General features: G+C 37.4%; 2 protein-coding genes across 3 annotated transcripts; both read right to left on the minus strand.

The window, feature by feature from the left end:
* Window positions 1-539: 539 nt before the first annotated feature.
* Window positions 540-3,982, minus strand: jagn1b (jagunal homolog 1b). The gene is made up of 3 exons (XM_059543509.1): window positions 3,838-3,982; window positions 2,964-3,075; window positions 540-1,243 (listed from the first exon to the last, which is right to left on the minus strand). Exons 2-3 carry the CDS (start codon window positions 3,050-3,052, stop codon window positions 781-783), a joined length of 552 nt encoding a protein of 183 aa, XP_059399492.1. The 5' UTR covers window positions 3,053-3,075; window positions 3,838-3,982; the 3' UTR covers window positions 540-780.
* A 2,781-nt stretch (window positions 3,983-6,763) lies between these two features.
* On the minus strand, window positions 6,764-20,164 carry LOC132131838 (collagen alpha-1(VIII) chain-like). 2 transcript variants are annotated; one of them, XM_059543971.1, is made up of 3 exons: window positions 20,060-20,164; window positions 10,152-10,458; window positions 6,764-9,390 (listed from the first exon to the last, which is right to left on the minus strand). In XM_059543971.1, the coding sequence occupies exons 2-3, from the start codon at window positions 10,453-10,455 to the stop codon at window positions 7,490-7,492; spliced, it is 2,205 nt and encodes a 734-aa protein (XP_059399954.1). In that variant the 5' UTR covers window positions 10,456-10,458; window positions 20,060-20,164; the 3' UTR covers window positions 6,764-7,489. The 2 variants fall into 2 exon arrangements, with proteins under 2 accessions (XP_059399954.1, XP_059399953.1); XM_059543970.1 differs by lacking the exon at window positions 20,060-20,164 and having other exon boundaries at window positions 10,152-10,837.
* Between the last annotated feature and the right edge of the window lie 1,947 nt (window positions 20,165-22,111).

The raw sequence follows: 22,111 nt of genomic DNA on the forward strand, positions 1-22,111 counted from the left end.
TTGGGTTGTTTCATTCAGAGGATGAAAAAAAGGAAGGGCATCATTACAAGCTTTGAAAAAAAAAAAACTGTAATATTCATACTTATGAACTTGTGTTTTTCACCTTTATATAAAGCCAAGCCAGAGAACTAACACAAAGCAAATACAAAGTTACCATCTATAAAGAACTGTGGAATTCCAACAGCCATTTAGCAGCTCGACAACATTACAAAACATTCATTACTTAAAAAAATATTTTTCATTGTTTAGATGCGTTACATATTATTACAACTAAAAAAAATTTGTTATGTTGATCTATTCAAAAACTGGCAAAAGAATAACTCATTAACACTTTCTGATAATTTTATTGATAGCTGATTAGTGGAAAAGAACAGAATATCTGACATACACTGTTTTAGTACATGGACTTTTGCTGTGGTTCTTCACACACTGCCTGGTTCCTCATCATGGAGGCTACATTTTCCAGATATGCCTAGATCCCGATGAATCCCTTTATGACTTGAGGTATCTGTTAAACAGCATGTGGAACTATAGTGGACACAAAAAGAGATTACAAAAGCCAGCAGTTCAAACCCAAGCAGAAACGGACTTCAGTGACGTCTTGATCTGGGACGAGAGCCAGTGGATGAGAAGCTTGACACTGAACATACTGGTTTTATCTGATCTCCTCTTAGGTTCAAATAACTTAGTCAGGTAATCATAAAAACTTATGTAATTGAAGAGCCATCAGGAAGAGAAAACAAAGACACATGTAAGCAACTGTTATTCTCCAGCAGTCTCTTATTTCTTCTTCTTATCTTGTGTGCTGGTGAACCAGGCATCCAGCAGCTTTTTGCTGTAGTAGATCTGCCAGCCATGTACTTGAAGTGAAATAATCAAAACTAAGTACATTATAGTGACAGCAGAGAAGCCAAAGATGAACCTATAAGCTTTGCCGTGCCGATAAAGCTGCTGAGCCACAGGGAACATCTCCATCCCTCCATAAAGAATAGGAGCGACACAAAAAAGCCCGGCGCTGATCATTGAGATGACCAGGTAACTGATGTTGTTTTTTGGCAAAGCCATGAAACTGAAGACGGTAGGTATGATGCTCAGAAGATACGGGTATTCCCATTGGTAAGGAGAGGCCACCACTTTATGGGATATCAAGTTCAGCTGACTGACCACCACCTGTGCTGCTACAAGCAACCATACCACTGCATGAGCGATGTTCAGCTTCTTGATCTCAGACTTCAGAGCCACACTGAGGGGATTGAGAACAGGATCAGAGGAACTGCATTTTTTTATGTAGGGGATAATCAATTGTTTGCCATGCATTGAAGGATTTTAAATGCATGATGTGAAGGCAAAGAACCATCCAAAGTAAAGTGCATTTAAAATACTTTTAATGCACAGCAAGCCGTTGATAATCTTGCTTATTCCATGGTCATTTGACAAGTTATATACAAGTGAAACTAGTATTGCTCTTTGCAGTGCTATATTTGACCGAATGGGTAAAAATGATGGTTGTTTTCATCAGTTACGGCTAGTTCTCAGACTTCACATGTATAGAAGATGTCTATTAAAGATTGCTTCATCTGGAAAGCGTCTGATTTGATAGACGTCTATAAGATGTCAGTTTTACATGTATTCTAAATCATAAGCTAAATCATAGCTTTAGCATTCTTCACGCTTCAAATCAGACACAGAGGTAAAATGGTGCAGTTTCTGTAGATCTAGGGATGCTCCAATCGATCAGCATCAGCCGATAATCACGTTTTATGACTCGATCTATACTCACTACACTTGGCCGATCTCACGAACCGATCGCAATTTGATGAAGTTAACGCGTGATGATGTACATGATGTGTGGGGACTAATGATTTGGCATTAGTGGAATGGAATTCCAATGGATTAATGAAATGTCAATTTTTCTGTCATTTCAACTCCCCGATCAGGTGAACACACAAAATCATCTGCCTGATAAAAAAAATTATAATAATGCATTAAAAAAAATAATAAAATGTAGTTAACATTTGTATAATTTATGATTTATTTTATCCACCCGTGACCCACCCGCAAATAATCAGAATGCAATTATTACCCGACCCGTGGATTATATGCAGCACCCATGGATATAACCATGAACAAACTGCTTTGTGCTTTCAGTAGAAACGTTTCCAATTCTTTTTTTATTTCTTCAGTCTTATATTGGACATTATTAAACCTTATGCATTACATCAGACTTCTCCATGTTGGAGTTTAAATGTTTCTATTTATTTAGTCTTATCTATAACTTTGGGCAATATCGTTAAATTAAACCTAATGAGTTGGATCAAACTACTCCAATTAGTTATTTTAGGAGTTTATTTTTTTATTAAATGTGGCACATTATTAAATATTTATTTAGTCCTCCAGAATCGGCATCGATATAAGCTTATCACCATGACATGTTCAACATATTAATATTGTTCAAATTTAAATTCTTTCATAATTTACCAAGGTTGTTCTAAACCTGCATAAAGTTATTTCTTCTGTTGAGCACAAAAGACGATACTTTGAAAAATGTGGGTGACCGAATAGCTTCCGGTCCCTTTTGTGGGTAACCAATACTCTTCGGTTGCCCACATTATTCCAAGTATCTTCTTTTGTGTTCAACAGAAGAAATAACTTTATGCCAATCAGAATCAAGAATTCCAACAGACCATGGAATAAGTAGTTTTAATGGGTCTTTCCCGTCTGCCCACCAACGTCATGTCTTAATATATTGGCGAACAGATTAATGATCAAGTCTATTTCCATTTACCATAAGTAACTATCACATCACATTATCGTCATGCGAACATAATGGTGAATTTTAAAACAGTTCATTTTTTAGACTTAACCTTACATTGGAAAGATGTTACTCATGGGACACTGTAAACACAAGACTTAAATACTGCTAAAAGCCATATTTTTACATTAAGATTAATTCACATTTGTACCTCATCTGATAATGTGACGCCACGCGCTCGCGGTGCTGAAAGTCGCTGCCGTCTGTTCCGGTAGCGCGCGGTCCTGCTCGTGATGCCATGGCAACCCACCTCCGTCGACACCCTGAGGTAAAGGTAAGCTCGAGATTCACCTCACTTCTTCGTTGTGGAAGTATAAATGAGGCAATATAAATACATATGTACATTAAAAAATAACCATTTCATCACAGATTAGCCTATATTGCAAAATATTTCTACCGTGATACTGTACAATATGTGTTGCTTTTGACCAAATCGTTGTACAAATAAATACATCTTTGATAGCGTATAACGACAGAATGAATGCAAGTAATGTAGACCAATCTTATACGCTTTCGTAAATACACTCAATTTTGTATGTTGTTCAAACAAGCAAAACCGTAAAGCCTCCATTTCCGCAATCTAAGTTTACTAACGTTAACGTTTATCCTAACGTTACTTCAGTTAAATGCAAAAGCTTTTAAAATATTAAACGCTGTGAGTTAGTTCTTGTTTATTCACGACCTTGTAACATTATAATGTTACAGAACTGTAAAACAGCTGGTTGATACTACTATATTCACCCAACCGTAGCTAGATTAAATTATTCGAGTTTACAAATTAATTACCTTTGCTTGAGAATGCCTTTTTGACTCTTATACAATTAATTTTCAGATCACAATTATTAGTCACTCATAAGTTACCACTTTCTACAGTTTTTGCTGACGCTTCCTGCAGGTCCAGTGACAACATGATTTCTACGAGACACCACAGAAGTTCATTCACAGTCATAATCGGGGTTACAAATAAAAATGACGCGCTACTCTCATATATATCATAATTATGCACACCCAAGCTTTATACCTACTTTATTTCAACACGAACCAGCAAGCACCTTCACCCACAAACAGTAGAAGTGTAAGCACTGAGCAGTGTAAGCAAAAGTAGCTGTTCTTCTACACGTGCGCTCGTCTAGACATAATGCAATGTCGCCCTCACTGGCGCGGAGTGGGAACAACAACGGAAACACATTCTCAGGCATTTGGAGGCCTCCCGCCCCCAATAAAAATAATTTAAAACAAATATGACTCCTAAACTTAAATATGACTTACTATACTTATACTTAAAATATAATCTATTTCTGTGCAAAGCACTTAAACAATCAGATTTCTAGAAGTAGGATTAGACCTAATTCAGATCTAAATTAAGTCTTAAATTAAACCTGGTCAGAAGCAGGTTTAACCTCAGATTAAAAACTTCTTGCCTCAAGGCTCACGTCCACAGTAGCAGAAAATGGATTACCTCGACTATTTCAACGACAATCAGAGACCACCACCAAGACCAGAAAGAAGGTTGCTGAAAGACAGGAGCAACCCACTAAATGATTTTGATGATTTACATTTTCTTGACCGTTTCCGTATGTCAAAGGAAAATGCAACAGAAATAATTGGTTTGCTGCAGCCCAAGCTTTCAGATGACTTAGTCATTGTATCGATGGCTTCCACATTCCCATCAAGTGTCCCTCTACAGCAGATGCTGAGGAATTCAGAAATCGTAAAAACTGGTTTTCAATAAATGTACAAGGAGTGTGTGCACTCCCACTATGCAGTTCTCCAATATTGTTGCACGTTGAAAAGGTTCAACTCATGACTCAAGGATTTTCCACAACTCCTCTTTGTACGGTCAGTTTGAAACAAGACAACACTCTGGAATTCTACTTGGTGACAGTGGGTATGCACAGACAAACCTCTTATTCACCCCTTATCTCCATCCAGTCAGACCAGAACAACAGCGCTATAACCAAGCTCACATGCTCACCAGAGGGCTAATAGAGCGCATGTTTGGTGTATGGAAGAATCGTTTTCAGTGTCTCCGAAATACACTGCGGTTTGAACCTAGGAGGTGCTGCATTGTTATTATTGCAACAGCAGTGATTCATAATTTTCTTAAACAGTGTGGCTGCCCAGACCCTGATATTGAAGATGACCTACATGTCCCTATCGCTGAGCTAGCCAATGACAGAAATGGACTTGCTTACAGAGATGCTTTTGCTTTGCAGCACTTCTTATAAATGAGCCTTGAGTGATACATAAATGATTGGCATAGACAGGTAAAAAAAAAAAAAAAATCAGGAAATTATTTATTTACTGAGATGTTCCAAAGACAATTGACACTGCTGCTGCTTCATGTCTCTCTCTTTCATAGACAACTCAAGATGAAGAATTTTCATTTTGACTTAATGTTCTTCTTTTAAATATTGTAATTTACGTTCATGGAACTCTATGGCAAGTTTTCATGAATGGTCATCCTTTTCCCTGTTGACCTGCTGCCTGGATTAGAGACTGCTGGATGCTGACTAATGCACTGCAGGAGACTGGATGCTGCTGCATGTTGGTGCTGGCTGCTGCTGGATTCATTTGAGCATCTTGACTGTTCCCTGCGCCCCCCCCCCCCCCCCCCCCCAAGTCCTGGGTCAAGATCAGGTCATCGTTGTATGGAAGAAAAAAAAATGTAGCATTGCATTTGACCACAACAATAAAGGTCATTTTCAATCAACATAATTTGTGTTACAAGACATGACTTGCATTTAATTATGTTGGATGGGATAGCACATGTTACTGTAAATGAGACGCAAATGAATCTTTGAAAGATTCCGCACCTGAACTAATCCTACTACTTCTAATCCAAATTTAAGCAACACCTCAGAAAGTCAGTTGTTTAGTGTGGATTAATTTAAGTAGAATTAGCCTAGTCCTGGTTTATTTTAAGACCTTAACGGGAAACTGGGCTAAAAAGTTTATATTTACAATACGTTGCAGTATCTCCAAAAAAGATGATGACAACTCTCACAACCTAAATTAGGAGCTGTTTTTTACATGCCTAATTATCCTTTTGCTTCGCAGCACCTGATGGATGTTCGTATGCACGGCTTAGATTCAGAAGGCGGGACCAGCTTTAAAACGGCAACATTAATTTGTTTAATTGCATGGTAATGTCAATTCAAATATATCCAATTAATAGTGAAGCTATAGTATGTTGCTGCCTGTCTTGACTGATTTGCTGCATCCGAAAACTCTAAAACTCTGCCTTCGGAGAAAATGCTGCCTTCGGAGCAGGCATCAAAGCACTTTGGAGGTACCTTCTTCTGATCGAATTTTGAAGGCAGCATAGATGTATCCTTTGCTGCCTCTGTTATCCCACAATCCTGTGCGTTCCATTCCGTGATGGTTGAGCTAAAAAAAAAAAGATGGCGTCTGAAAGTTGTGTTTGGTGGTCAGTTTATGTGTAAATCTATATTTCTGACTAACTTTTTGCACTTTTGATGTTAGTTCTAGCTAGAAATCAGTATTATAGTACTTTAATATTTGTTTGGTTATAACAAAAACTCATTTTATTTTGTTTTATGTTGCCTCAGAAGTCTGTCCGAAATCAGTTTCAGGTGACTTTGTGCAAAAACGCTGCCTTAAAAAGTCATTGCCTCAGTTTTCAGATGCAGCCATGGACTTGGGGATATGGAGGGCTTCAGCTCTTGTCTGGCCAAGTGTATAATATACAGAATTTCTTAGGTCAACATAAAGACTGAAAGTAGTGATTATTTATTTTTTGTGGAACTCTCTAATTACAAATCCACACAATTTCAGTCAATTAGATTTATTGAAAAACAACAACATTAAATATTTACTCCAATATACTGTATATTTAACAGTTTAGCACCTTTGTCAAAAATAACAGAATAAATTCCTTCTTTTTTGTGCCCCACCATCTTTTTGCACATATACAAATTTTGCCATTCAGTAGTAAATCTAAAAATAAATTACAGAGAGGTTCCTAAGACTATTTGTGTCTATTTATATTCTAATTGTACTTTGAATTTGTTTTGGTAAACGATGACCTGATGTAGTCTACTCAAAACTGTTGGGAATAAAAAAACAAATGTAAGGTTCAGGACATTTCCGATTTGCATTTTACTGACGTTTTTAATTAATGAGATCACTAAAAAATTTAAAATCTAATAAACATAACACTTGTGTACTTAAATACTTTCGTTAAGTTCATTGAGATGGCACAATGAGAAACTAAGACAGCAGAAAAATAGTGCATACCCAACAATCTGAACATTCTATATTATGACTTATATCACAATCACACCATTTCACATTGATATAAATGTGACCCCATCTATGTACAATCAATATACTATCAAACAATACAAAATATGCAAATAAATATAAGAGTTCTAGCAAAGTGCTAACCATATGAATGAATGGATAATGTAAGACTGTTTCAAATTATTTAAGTATGTTTATGTGTAAAACATACATTTAACATTATTTTAATATATATTCATTTGCCACTGTACCACAATATGATATAAACCTTACCTCAATTAATCTATGTGACTTAATTGTCAATTAAATTTTCTATTCAAACATAACAAGTGGCTCTGTACTGATGGCACATACAGTTTATGCTCGAAAAATATGGCACTGATTTTATATGAGTGATGTTTTTTCACAAATTCACATGGGATATAACAAATATCCAGAGAATGATGAGTGGACATATGGACCAGCATAAAGTCCTGCAGCTTGGTCTGATGGTAACTGGATATGAACAGTGTCTCCAACTTGTAAGGGCAGCACTGCACTCCCTGATGCCTGATCCAGGTAACTTTTTTTGTATTCATCATATGTATACATAACTGGCTCATTGTTCCTGTACAATGCCACCCATACATTGTTTCCTTTGCAATGAACATGGTAAGCAAAGTAGTAAATTCCAGGTATTTTGCAAGTGAAGATGCCAGTTTGAGAGTTGTAATTCTGGTTACCATTATATAAAATCTTGTTGAAGACAACAGGTTGCCCAACTGGTGGAAATGGTGTTGTCAGCTGAGCTGTAAAAGCAGGCATCTCTATGCCAATACTGGCTCTTCCAGGCATTTCTTTCTTGTAACCACCTTTTGCCCCATCTAGCCCAGGATCTGTCTCAGGAAGGATTTGCCCGATAAATGGAGATTGAGCAGGAGGTCCTGGTAGGCCAGGTGGGCCAGGAGGACCAGGTATTCCAGGTTGACCTGGGAGCCCACCAGCTCCAGGTATACCAGGTGGGCCTGTTGGGCCTGGAAGCCCAGTTTTTCCCTCCCCTGGTATTCCAGGGATTCCTGGTGGTCCATATTCCCCTTTTGGGCCTGGTAGGCCAGGTGGGCCTATTGGTCCTGCTTGACCCATTAATCCTGGGATTCCCATAGAGCCTGGGTGACCTTTCTCTCCTGGGAATCCAACCTCTCCTTTTGCGCCAGGCTTTCCAGGGGCTCCAGGTAGGCCAGGTAAGCCGTTATGTCCATTTTCACCTTTAGGTCCTATGGGACCTGGTAAGCCTCTAAGTCCTGGTTGTCCCAATTCTCCTGGGAATCCTGGCTTGCCTGGAAGTCCTGGAGGCCCTGGTTCACCTTTTGGACCAAGTTGTCCCTTAGGTCCTACTGCACCACCCTCTCCTTTTGGACCAGGGAAACCAATACCTCCAGGTTGTCCCAAGAGACCTGGAGGTCCTGGAAGGCCACTTGGCCCTGGTGGTCCAGTCATTCCAGGAAGACCACCATCACCATTTTCACCTTTTGGGCCTTGGGGGCCAGGTAAACCACCATGCCCTTTTTCACCTTTAGGGCCAGGATATCCAGGTTTGCCAAAACCAGGCAAGCCTGGGTCTCCAGGCAAACCAGAGGGACCTGACTCGCCCCTTCCACCTGGAATACCTGGTTTCCCTGGCAAGCCATCCAAACCAGGTTTGCCAAAGCCTGGTAGTCCTGATGGTCCTGGTGGTCCTCTCTCTCCTGGGACTCCTGCCAGTCCTGGTTCTCCAGGTGCACCAGGTTTACCTTGGGCTCCAGGAGCCCCAGGTAGTCCATCCAGTCCTGGTTTGCCAACTCCTGGTAGTCCTACTTGTCCTGGTGGTCCTGGAGGTCCAGGATGTCCCTTTTCTCCTGGCAGTCCTGGGAGGCCAATCCCATTCTCACCTTTTGGCCCTTGGAGACCATGGTTCCCAGGGAAGCCTTTTTGTCCAGGTTCTCCACGAGGTCCAGGTTGTCCTGGAAGTCCTTGTGCACCTGGTTTTGACACACCTGGTAAGCCATGTGGCCCTGGAAGACCTGGAGGTCCTGGCATTCCTATTGGCCCTTCACCACCAATTGGTCCCAACTCACCCTTCGGTCCTGGATAACCTATACCTCCAGGTTTCCCTGGTAAACCTGGCATTCCTGGATTTCCAATTCCTGGGAGTCCTGATGGACCCTGAGGACCAGGTTTACCTGTAGGTCCTGGGATACCATGACCAGGAAGTCCTGGAGGGCCCTGAGGCCCTGGAATTCCCTTTGGACCAGGTTCACCAGGAGGACCTTTCTCTCCTCTTGGAATGGTTTCACCTGCAAAAAAAAAGTAACAGTCATGGTCACAGTAACAGTCAACAGTTATTCATAAACACTCACGCTTAATTTGTCTGAAAATTGAAATAAAGAATAAAAAGTCAATTAATGTATCCTTGAACCAAAAATATGTTCAGTATGAATCAATTTTATGAATTTTGCCTACTGAGTGAATATAACCGAGCTAAAATTAGAATAAACAACAAAATAACTACAAATAATCTACACACACACATACTCAAAAACAGCTCCCCAAACCTCATTAAAATCTGATGGCAGGTGTATTCTTGAGGGTAACCTAACAGAAAGATTAAAAAAGCTAGCTTTTGTCAACATTGCAGCTTTAAGCCCAAAGTATATTGTGATCATCCTCATGAAACGATGGTGGTTCACCAGAAGTGTCTGCAGATAGCCGCACACTATGTCAGTGTGCAGCCCAATTTTTGAGACTGGACTGTATACAGCAGCACAGGTGCTAGCTGAATGTTGAGCTAGAACTAGTCTATGTGGTACTGCGCCTGTGTTGAACTTGTCAATCCGTGCTCATCTCCAGTTAAATATACTTTAAAAGCTGTGCGGATGCAGCTGTGTGCAAGATAGAACGCGATAACTGAAGTATACAAAGTACGTTACAGTTCATTTTAAATGATCCTGTGGAGTGATTTTTTTAAGTACCAAGATTCCATGTAGTCTCTTAATGAGTATTATTTTATAAAAGCTGCAAGCAAAATAATTATAAAGGAGTTTGCTGAAGTACCAACCTTTTCCTACAATAGGTTTACCCATGTGCATGGGTACCTGTGGACGTTCTTTTGCATACTGTGGAAGCAAAGACATCTCATTTCCATATGGTAAGTGTGGCATTTCCTTTCCATGGTAATGGTATTGGGGTATTTGTTGGGGTATCCCCTCATTGCCATGTGACAGAAGAGGTAACTTTGGCAGAGGCTGATGCTGTTGGGGCAATGACTTGTGATTATAAAATGCCCCTGCATGGATATGATATAGCAGACAGAATTGCTCCACAAGTACAAACAAGCGGGCAGAGAGGAGAGGCTCAGCCATGTCCTGTGGAATGGAGCATAGGAGACAAGTTTAATTATTTTGGAAAATGACAGGAAAGCTGGCAATATAGGGCTGACACCAAAGTGTAGTGAAAGCACTTCTATGTCTTGTTAATAATTTAATTAATTCTACAGTGCTTAAAATGTCAATACAGTCAATGCTTAATTCTGGAAAAATTATGCTAGTTATTTCTGTTACTTTTATAAATAAGTTGTTTTAGAAAGTCATTGTTTGCAACAAAAACAACCATGAATTATGAATGTTAAACCATTTTCTAAAGCTCAAATGTACATGCTGCACACAACAACGGACAGAGAAAGGTTTGGTGAACTTGTTTATACATTTGTTTTGTACTAATAGCATCTATACTACTTTTATAATCCAGTAGGAGCTACATAAAAAATTGTCTTTGATCTTTCAAACTGTTTGACGCCATTCAGCGGGTGTTGCATGCAGCAGTCCAAAAGAAGTTAAATAAAAAGTGCCCATCCATTAAAAAAGTATCTCACACAGCTCCGGGGGTTGAATAAAGGCCTCCTGTTATGAATCAATGCATTTTTGTAAGAAAAATATCCATATTCAAAATGTAAATTAACGTAGCTTGTGCCAACACTTGTACATGGTAGCAGCTCTGGGTGGATGAAGTATGAGCATTACATGTATAGATAGGACCTTAAAATAATGACCAACTGATTGTATATTATCCCTTATATATTCTATTTAAATATTATTTATTATTTATCTATATATTATATATTCATTATTTCTGCATTAAAAAGACTTTTGTTTGCACCAACATAGCAAAACATTTGTTATACTTAAACATGAACATACGATGTCAGTAACTGCTCACATATGAATAGTGTTTGGAAGTTTGTGTGTGGCTCAAGGGGTCTTGACTACACATACACCATCTGACTGCAAATAATCCTGAGCAACTGCCTTTGAAATCAGTGGGAATGCTAACAGTTTACTTTTTGTCAAAATCTGAAGAGAAAGCAAACTGTTAGCATTGTTTTTTAACCCATTATTCATTGTTTTGCGCATAACACACACACGTTAAAAATCATCAGCCGATAATATCAGTCATAAAAATGTAGACTGCCACCACGTGATGCCATCTTTACAAAACTTTATTTCCTGCAAGTAACACAAATGCAAAAAAAAAAAAGTCAACGATGCTGTCTAATTATCAGAACACTATTGCACAAAAACATTTACTGCTTACTTTTTTTTCTTATTCTTTCTGTTGTCTTTAGAGTCATGTCCTCTCAGGTATCTCCTGAATCTGTGATGGATGGGAAATCCAGCAACTTCAAAATCAAAATCCAAAAAGTTACAAATGGAATGATGGAAAATGGAAAAATCTTAAAGGGGGTGTTTCAGAGTTGTTCACAGTGTTAAAGAGATGGATTCTCATGGTAAAATGGCCAAAGTTTGAAAAAAATCATTTGGACGAATGACAGAGAATTTCTGTGCCGAAAATCTTATTTCCGGGTTGGCACAAGTTTCGACTGTTTTTTTTCCCCCGATCGTGGATCTAATGACGTAGACGGACGAACAGTGGATGCAGTTTGTTTTTCCGGGGCAGCAACGGAGTGTAGCAAGTGCATTTGTGTGTTTTCGTTATTTCAGCGACGGCACGCCTCCAGGAGCTCGGCTTTTTCTGGAGAGAATCGTAAAGCTGTATTTTTCTTTTATAAATATGATAAAACTAAAGGCTTTTTGGAGATATGAAGGATGCAATACTACTCTATATGTACTCAAGATTAACAGGAGATGTTATGTACCCTTTAAAAGCTGGAATGCTTTATAGGGAGCTGGGTTTTGATTCTAATACATACAGATGTATTGGGATCAGTGTTTAGGTGGGATGCCAGAGCTTTGATTTCCTTTTGTGAGCTACTGTTAATGGAGATCTTGACTGATCCACATGAATAGAACAAAAAGACAAAGTAACACATAAACCATCTTTCCTGGGATGCTGCCAGCCAGGTTAACTGTGACTCCAAACATACTTTCCACCTCTTTTACTTCACTTCACTTTTCACTTCACTTCACTTCACTTTTACATCTCTAAACCTACTCCAGTATCATCTGTTCAAACCTAATTCTGTATTCTGTTTCTCTAAGGGAGAGCATTCACATTTTTAAGGCAGTAATGTATGCATTTAAATAATAATAATGAGAAGAATGATGATTAAAAAATACAATTTCGTGACTGACGATTTACAGCACAAAAAAATAATACATTTATAACCTTTTTTATTGTATTAATTCGAATTTTTACATTATCTTTGTATAATTTTGGACACTTTAATACTGATGACAAGGAGTTTCCATCAAATTAACAACTATCAATAACAATTATCAATATATTATGCAAAAGTATAAAGCATTTTCCAGATTAATCAATAAAAATGAATGAAGAAAAATATTTGTTTTTATTTTCATTTTATTTTTTTTAATGGAAAATGGATTACGCAAGCAACCAGAAATGCAATTTATGAAGAAAAAAAATGCAATTCATTAATGTATTATATAGTGCTAAATTTTAACCATTTCAACTTAACAGTTATAACTCCACCCAGTGATTTGTTTTCAGAGGATCTTGTGTTCTGATTATTATTAGTGCTGACTACGCTCAGCCTAGAACTCTTAACTTTGGAAAAACAGCTCATTCTCTGTGTTTGACGAGACTGGCAAGTCAAAGTGAAGGTCCATCCAATCCTCTATATTTAAAAATGTTGTGGGCATCAAAACATGGCCTCATTCTATTGGAACATTTCTCAATTACTGCTGGCCATGTCTGAAAAATATTAAGTGATACACAATACCATAATCAATAGCTTTTATTCGCATTTATATTACCCACCCAGCATAAATCACCAAGGAGATGCCAAAACAATCTCAATTCAGGAGAGTTCATGGGACAAAAAACATGGCTTCTCAAAGCTTAATTCTGAAACCAACAACTTCACAACCTGGCTTGTTTGAATATCCATGCTTATATTTATCAAATTCACAAGGCTGAGACAGGCTTCTCACGTTGTTCCCTCTGGCCTACATTTGGATATTCGAGCATGCCAGAAAAAATAAAATAAAATAAATCCTACAGATTTTGATGCTGAAAGCAAAGGTCAAATGTGAAATATGTTAACAGGAGAGGGTCAAAACCACAAGGACAAGCATGATGGAACAACAGCAAACCTACACGTTCACTGCAGAGAGCAAGAACCAATGTTTTCCGACGCTCTTTTGGCCAAAATGTACAACCGCAGCGTTTGTCTGCTTGGTTCCATGCCACAGCTCTGTTATCACCCTGCCCCGATTCTAATATAATCAAATTTCCATTCCTGCTTTTCTGACTGCTTCCAGATGTTTCACTTCAATTCAAAATAAACAAATAAAGAAGAGCATGCTGGGTGTCAACCATGTAATCAATGCTGGTACGAAAGAAGGTTATATGCTCAGCTCTACATTATTTAGGGCTTTCCTATGATATCTGCCAGAAATATAATAGTCGTTTTTCAATAAAGCATAATTTTGCCATTGGAAATTTCAACATTTTAAGTGTAGCTTATGTTGTCCAAAGTTTGTGTCCAAAAGGTAAACATAAATTTTTGTCTGGGATCTAAACCCAGTACTTTCAAACCCAAAACCTAACCACACCCCTACACCAAAAAGAAAACTTGTTGCAGTTTTATAAAGAAGTAGCTATATTAAATTTATATTCAGTACAGTGACATTCTTACTGGTGTGATGTAGCTGAAATACACTGAGGTTGAGTTACAGTTATTCAGCTAACAGAACGGATGGTGAGCCAGAACTGCAGCCTGCTGTAAAACACAACTCACACAATCGCTTTTCTCTCACTTAGAAGGGAAAGTTTTTCATGTAACCATATGTTTTAGTCTATGGGTAATAAAAGATTTTGGGCAGTTTAAGCCATGATGAGGCAGCAGAAATCCTTTCTGTCTCCTCACTGTTTTTTTATTTTTTATTATTATTATTTAAATGTAAAAATAATAATTCAACTTGATGCAATAAGACTTTTGAGTTCTTTCAACAATAGTTTTTTAGTTCTGCTCAGTAAATATACTTTGTTTCAGTCAACGTAAATTAGTCTGTTCATGAAATGCTGATTCTTTTATTTTGCTAACAGAATTTTTTTTTTTAACTGCAACTGAAAAACTATTACTGTCGTTGGGGTAATAATTTTTTTCTGTTGCCTGAATAAAAAATAAAAAAAAGTGTAAAGATTAATCACTTTATCAACTATATGTTTGTTTATAAATGCAGATGTAGATGTTTCACTAACTATTACTATTTCCCCATATTTTCATGATGCCATGCTGTTAGTGCTTATTTATTAGTATTTAGAACCGCTAACTTGAATAATAACCCACGTCAGCAGTGTAAAAGTAGCACGGAGTCAGACGCACCTCTCTTGCATTGACAACAGCACATCACACGCGTATGATTGTGGGCATGATTTCAAATCACAAACTTGGCTGCATTTGAGTCTTCAAGGCACTTTGAAGGAATGTTACAGTATCCACTGTAATTGTCCGCTAGTAAATACTGTTTTATCAGTCATTATGCATGTACGAACCAGCGCAAACAGATAATGTTACCTCACGAAGTAAGCCATCAGTCTCCTTGCTTATGTTGAGCATACCAGCATATTTGTTTCAAACACTTATGGCTTAATTAAACCAATATATCCACCTGCCACTGCATAGCGTTTACTACAGTTCAGTTAGTGGATCAGGAGGTGCTGACTTATGGCTGGCTGATATTTGACTGAGTGGAGGCGAGGCTAATTTGCATATTTAAATGAGGCAAGTTTATCTCACAGTTCTGACTTTAAAAGTTGCGATTTCTAGCTTTTACCATGCAGTTTTGAGAAGAATAAAAAATAAAACAAGATCAAACTGCTTCTCTTTTTTTTTTCATTGTGATAGAACTCTGGGCTATTCCAAAAAAAGTCCACATTTTTGATTAGCCCTGAGTCTTGTCAGATTTCAGATATCTGGCGTCTTAGAAACCGAATCTAAGCGGCGAGCCAAACCTCTCCTTAAACAGAGGACCGTTGCTCCACCACATTTTGGTGTTCTTGTTTCAGTATGATGCTGATTTGACATGAGAAACTGTTGCCAGGGAAGACCTGTAATTCTATAATCTACTAAGAGAAGATTTGTACGGTGCACAGCTTTTGGCATTCAGAAAGAGGTCAGGACAATAGCTGCATTCATGATCCAAACTAAAGTACGTGCTATTAAAAAAAAATGTTTACTTTTTACCTAAACAAAGCAAGCCAATCCATCTCAAATCCTACAAAATCGCAAGCAAGACTCACCTTCCTTGGATTCCTTTGTTTTCCTATTTGTATAAGAGTGCATGGCTTTCATTCAGATCAAAAACAAAGTTCTAAAACATCAATCTGTTAAAAGCGGGAGGGAACTGAAGGAGGGACATTCACAGGTTAGGCTGCATCTGCGACTGTTTAATGAATCAAGCTGCTCAGGAAAGATCCAAAGAGAAAGAGAGACAGCAGGGTTGCGAGGATCATAAGGTTAATGCATGGAGGTAAAAGATGCTCTGCAGCGAAACAAATCTAAGAATGGAAAACTAGCTCTTAATGTCAACTGGTTCCACTTAGTTTACATTAGTTAAAGGGATGGTTCACTTTGAAATTAAATTTTGATAAGTTTTATCTTACATCAAGGGCATCCAAGGTGTAGGTTTCTTTGTTTCCGCAGTATTTCCCATTTTGATATTTTAAGGTCAAACCGTTCTTGTCTGTGACTCATATAATGGAGGTCTATGGTCACCACCTCAAAGAGCATGCACAGAGGAGTCTAAATTAAACAATTCCCCATCGTAAGTACACATTGATGACCTAAGATATGAAACGAGCTGTTTGTATAAGAAAACGAACAGTATTTATATCGTTTTTACCTCTTGTACACAACCACATCCAACTGCTCTGAGTTCACGAGTGCTTCCTGATGTGACTTGTGTGCGCGCTCTGGCTTAGTCTGCGCAAGCACGGAAAGTTCCGGAAGTGATCTCTCAAGCATGAACGTCACTCATTGTTTACACTTACTGTCTATGGTTTACAGAGAGATTTTGGAAGTGTTACCTTTCGCTGTGAAGATCTAAACATATTTAGACGTACAGGAAATTGCAATGGAAGACGATTTCAATATATCCATAGACAAAGTTGAACTCTTTTTCACAACCATATTTATTTGAACCAGAATACACAGACCAAATACTCAGGAGCGATCCGCTGCAGCAGCACGTCTTCAAGCCTCAAATAGATAGAGATCTCTTCAAAATTGGTGGTGTTTTTGTAGCAAGTGTTGTGAGATGCCAACAGAAGTGGAGAGCATATGTTGTCATGAATGGAACAACTACAAGATGACGACGTGGACATTGACAGTATCGCGCAGAACCTGATTTTACCAAGTGAGACATGTTCCTGGGACAACATCTTTGTTGTGCCTGGAACAAAATTGTGATTAACCAATCAGATTTGAAGAACCAGTTTCTAGATTTTGTGAAGATTACGCTTAAAATCACTGTTAGGTGCTTGTACATCAGTGTCATTCATCTATCATTTCCTCTGATTTTAGGGATTACTCATGGTTAAGGTTAGGTTTAGGTGTAAGGATATGGTCAAGAATATATTTTTGGAGTAAAATGTTGTTCCAGGGTCAACAAAATATGTTGACCTAGGAACACATCTAACTCAGCAAAATCAGGACGTGCACAGTATCGCATCACACACCTGCCTGACTGAAGATCCTGAGTTTTCTCCGCTGTTGAGACGCAGCGTTTTGCACGTTGTGTTTAGTTTGCCACGTATAAACTGGAGGCGACGTCAAATGCCAGAGGGACCCAATGGCACGCTGTCAATAGAGGGAGTAATGTGTTCTATTTTTATTATAATCGCAACGATTATAGGGTGCATTATAAACAAATTACTTAATTACAATTACTGCATTATATTTCAGACAGTGCAGATTGGTGATGTATCGTGTGGTAAACAGTAAACAATGAGTGACGTTCATGCGCGAGAGATCACTTCCGGCGCTTTCCGCGCTTGCGCAGACTAAGACAGATCGCGCGCGCACGTCACATCAGGAAGCACGCGCGCCCTCAGATCAGTTGGACGTGGTTGTGTACAAGAGGTAAAAACGATATTAATACTGTTCGTTTTCTTACACAAACCGCTCGTTTCATGTCTTAGGTCATCAATGTGTACTTACGATGGGGAATTGTTTAATTTGGACTTCTCTGTGCATGCTCTTTGAGGTGGTGACCATAGACCTCCATTATATTAGTCACAGACAAGAACGGTTTGACCTAAAAATATCAAAATGCGGAAACAAAGAAACCTGCATTTTGGATGTCCTTGAGGTAAGCTAAAACATAAATTTGAAAGTGAACTATCCCTTTAAAATGGAACAAAAAAGTCATCTGCATGTGACAATGTGTTAAATATCCTTTCATTGGATAATAAGAATTTAAAATGGGAGGAAATATCATTATGAAATATTTTTTTTTTCTCTAATAGACATTGGCCACAATTATTGGCACCCTTTTATTCAATACTTTTTTAAACCTCCATTTGCCAATTTAACAGCTCTTAATGACTGATGTGTTTAGAGAACACCTCACAAGAGATCAGAGACCATTCCTTCATCCAGAATCACTCCAGACCCTTTAGATTCCCAGCTCCATGTTGTTTCTTCTCCTCTTCAGTTCACTCCTCTCATTTTCTATAGGGTTCAGGTCAGAGGACTGGAATGGCCATAGCAGAAGCTTGGTTTTGAGCTCAGTGACCCACTTGTGTGTTGTTTTTGAGGTTTGTGTTTGGGTTATTGTACAGTTAGAAGATCCAAACATGGCCCATTATAAGATTTCTAACAGAGTCAGTCACTTACTGATTTTTTTATCTCTTGGTATTTGATAGAATCCAGGACGTCATGTGTCTAAACAAGATGTCCAGGACCTCCAGCAGAAATATAGGCCCACAACATCAAACATACAGCAGTATATTTTGTTGTACACATGGGGTAGTTTTTATCTCCAAACCCATCTTGCTGCTTGCTGCTAAAAAGCGCATTTTTAGTTTCATCTGACCATAGAAGCCAATCCCATTTGAAGTTCCAGTCGTGTCTTATAACTGAATATGCTTTAGTTTGTTTTTGGATGAGCTAGGAGAATTTTTCTTGTAACCCTCCTAAACAACATGTGGTGATGTAGGTTCTGTTTGACAATTTTTTAAAGGTTTTCTGATCCTGAGACTCAACTATTTTTCTGCAATTCTCCAGCTGTGATTCTTGGAGAGTCTTTAGCCACTCAAACTCTCCTTCTCACCATGCATTAGGACGATATAGACACACGTCCTCTTCCAGACAGTTGTGTATCATTTTCTGTTGATTGGAAATTCTTAATTATTGCCCAGATGGTGGAAATGGGAATTTCTTATCACGCTTGAGTGCTCATAATTGTGAATATGAATGGGAAATTACTTCAGAGATATTTTACTCATAAGAATTTCTAGGGGTGCCAATAATTGTGTCCAAGGAGTATTTGAGAAAAACATTCATTTCATAATGATATTTCCCCTCCATTTTAAATTCTTATTATCCAATGAAAGGATAATTTTTAATAAAATATCAAAAGGATTAACAATGAAGATGAATTTTCACAGCCTTCTTTGATCATATTTACCAAGGATGCCAATATTTTTGGGCATGACTGTATATATATATATATATATATATATATATATATATATATATATATATATATATACACACACAAATCTTAATAAATTGTCATATTTTATTAAATAATCTAACTTTTTCACAATTGGTAGTTATTTAAAAAATAATGTAATTTACTAAAAATATATATATTTATTAAATGTATATTTACAACCACTTGTTCAATTACTAAAAGAATAATTAAGATAATTAAGAAAGTGAATCTCCAATATATACTGTAAAAGCAAAATATAAACAGAATCATTAAACAATACAGTGCTGGCTTAAAATTACTGTATTTAATAATAATCATAATAATAAAAAAAAAACATATTTTTTTTAGTAATGTAATGAAAGCCACTTGACCAAATATTGTTAAAATATTAAAATAATACATACATACTACAACCTAATATTTAAAATAAATTAAATCTCCAAAACATTTGAGGAACATCAAAATATTTTATACTCCATGATTCACAATAAAAATTTCCAGGCCTATTCTTTAATTTAACTTTTTTATATTTTTTTTTAAACAATGGAAACCCTGAAACATTGTGCACCTACTGCACAATATAGGCAAATTCATAATAAAAAACAATAATAATAATAATAATAATAATAATAATGCAAAGAAAGAAAGAAAGAAAGAAAGAAAAGTTGAATGATCAAGAAACATGATCATGAACTAATATTATTTCCCTTTCCATGCGCACTCCCATTCAGATCAATATCAAGACTTAGAGCAGTATTTCAAGTCACTCCTCATTTTATTTATTTTCCCCCTGCAGCACGCACTACATATGTACAGCACTCACCTCTCTCTCTCCTGGCCTCTCTCTGTCTCTGTCTTCGGTTTATCCCTCTCTGAGTGAGAAGTGAGGAAAGAAGATCCAGAAGACAGAAGGAGAAATGCTGTTAAAGGCTTCAGACAGCATGGTTTCCACTTTTATGGGCAGGCAGGAGGGACAAGGCAACTCCTCAAAGGAGGTGGGCAGAGGAAAAGGGAGAGAGAGAGAAAAGCGATCAAGCCTCCACCTAGGATGTTGAGGCAGTAGCTATTAGGCTCCGTTATGATGATTACCCACATCAGCCTACATTATATTACTCCAGCCATTTAAAAACTTTGATAAACAACTCAGTAAATAAACTTAAACAATTTGACCAACAATGACTGTTATTGACATTTAATTATTAATGTTAACATCAATTGGTGATTTTATGTCTCTTACACTCTGCTAAAGCATCCTAAGCTACAGTTCTGTTCTCCAGAATTCAGTATTCCGATGTGTTTAGGTTAAGTTACAAAACTTGTGTAATCTAATGAAATTCATTACTGATTACTGATCAAATGACTTTTGTATTTTGCAATCTGTAGTGAAATACATTTTAGAAGTAACCTTCCCCAAGTAGTTCTTTGTAATGCTGTAACCTAAAGAAAGCGTCAGGACAAAATCCCCACATATATTTGATCATATTAATATACAGTATGTGCGCCCATATTCCTGCTGGGAAACAAAATCACCAGCTGACCAGCCATACAGTTTAGGCTGGTTTTAGCTAGGGGGGTTTTCAGCAGGGATGCTTATGCAGGTCTTGCATATTCATTTTGTTTTCAGAGTTCCAGAGATTATGCTGTAACTGATGTTATGTTTCCTGCTGTGCAATGAAATGACTTCAATCTATGAGATTGGCAGTTGAATCTGGTGGCTAACGCTAGCAGGTGAATGTAAACCTCCAGCTACTCCTCTGTTTTTGTGCTGTTGGACATCTGTGAAGGCATCTGGACTTTTTCTGCCACACACAAAAAAAAAAAAAACACTTTTTTAAGAGGTCAGGGACAATTTGTGCGGCAAGAAATCTTGACTGTTGTTCAAAAACAACTCAAAAACAGCTTTATCGTTGCAAGAGACAAGAAAGCTGTCAAACACTAAACCATGTGTTTTCCAAAGTGTGGCAAAAATCTTCTTTTTGGCAAAACAAAGTGCCAGATTTATAAGCAACAACATTCCGGGCTTATGCTGTTATGTTTTGAAATGTTGCCTTGTATGGCAGGATATTATTTTCATTTGCCACACACAGCTATACACAGCCAAACCACCACATTTAATCGTATTGTTTGGATTCACAATGGCGTAAATGGCACAAAGTGCTTCCATTAATGCACAATGAACAAGTAATGACTCATTCTTATGTGGTGGAACTATTTTATACTGGCATAAGGGGCGTTCACGTTCCCGAAATTCATTTTTAGAAAGCACTGGCAATGCACCAAATCTGAGAAAAGTTTAACAGAAAAATTATACATAAAAATAAAAAACGTCAGAAAATGTTGGTATTCAAGATATGATAGATATGTATTTCTGCAATTTGTATATAACATCTATTCCGCACAGAATGTTGATAACACATTGTAGACACGACTGTTAATTTGTCTATATTTGCTCCATCAGTAACAATAATGTTTTCCTATTACTCATCTCCAGGCAAACAGTGTTTTGAACAAATCATTTGAGTAAATGAGAAAAGTTTAACAGAAAATTATACATAGAAAACAGATGGAAATCAGTATATGGTAACTATGTGCTTTTGCAATTTGTATTCAAACTCTTTCCTGAATGGAATGTTGATTTTTAGTAGTGAGAAAAAAAATTATCCCTTGTAGAATTAGAATGACATCTTTTTTCTTCTTCTTCTTTTTTTTTTTTCTAAGGTATCTCATTTGAATGTCAAAGCGTCTACAAATAATGCAAACTGTTTTCATGTTTCTGACTTTTCCCTGTTTGGTCTGAATAACTGAACAACTATGTTCTCCTGCAATGGTATATATACAGGTCCTTCTCAAAAAATTAGCATATTGTGATAAAGTT

Source organism: Carassius carassius, chromosome 48 (genome assembly GCF_963082965.1).
Source record: "Carassius carassius chromosome 48, fCarCar2.1, whole genome shotgun sequence".
In the NCBI taxonomy this organism is placed as follows: Eukaryota; Metazoa; Chordata; class Actinopteri; order Cypriniformes; family Cyprinidae; genus Carassius; species Carassius carassius.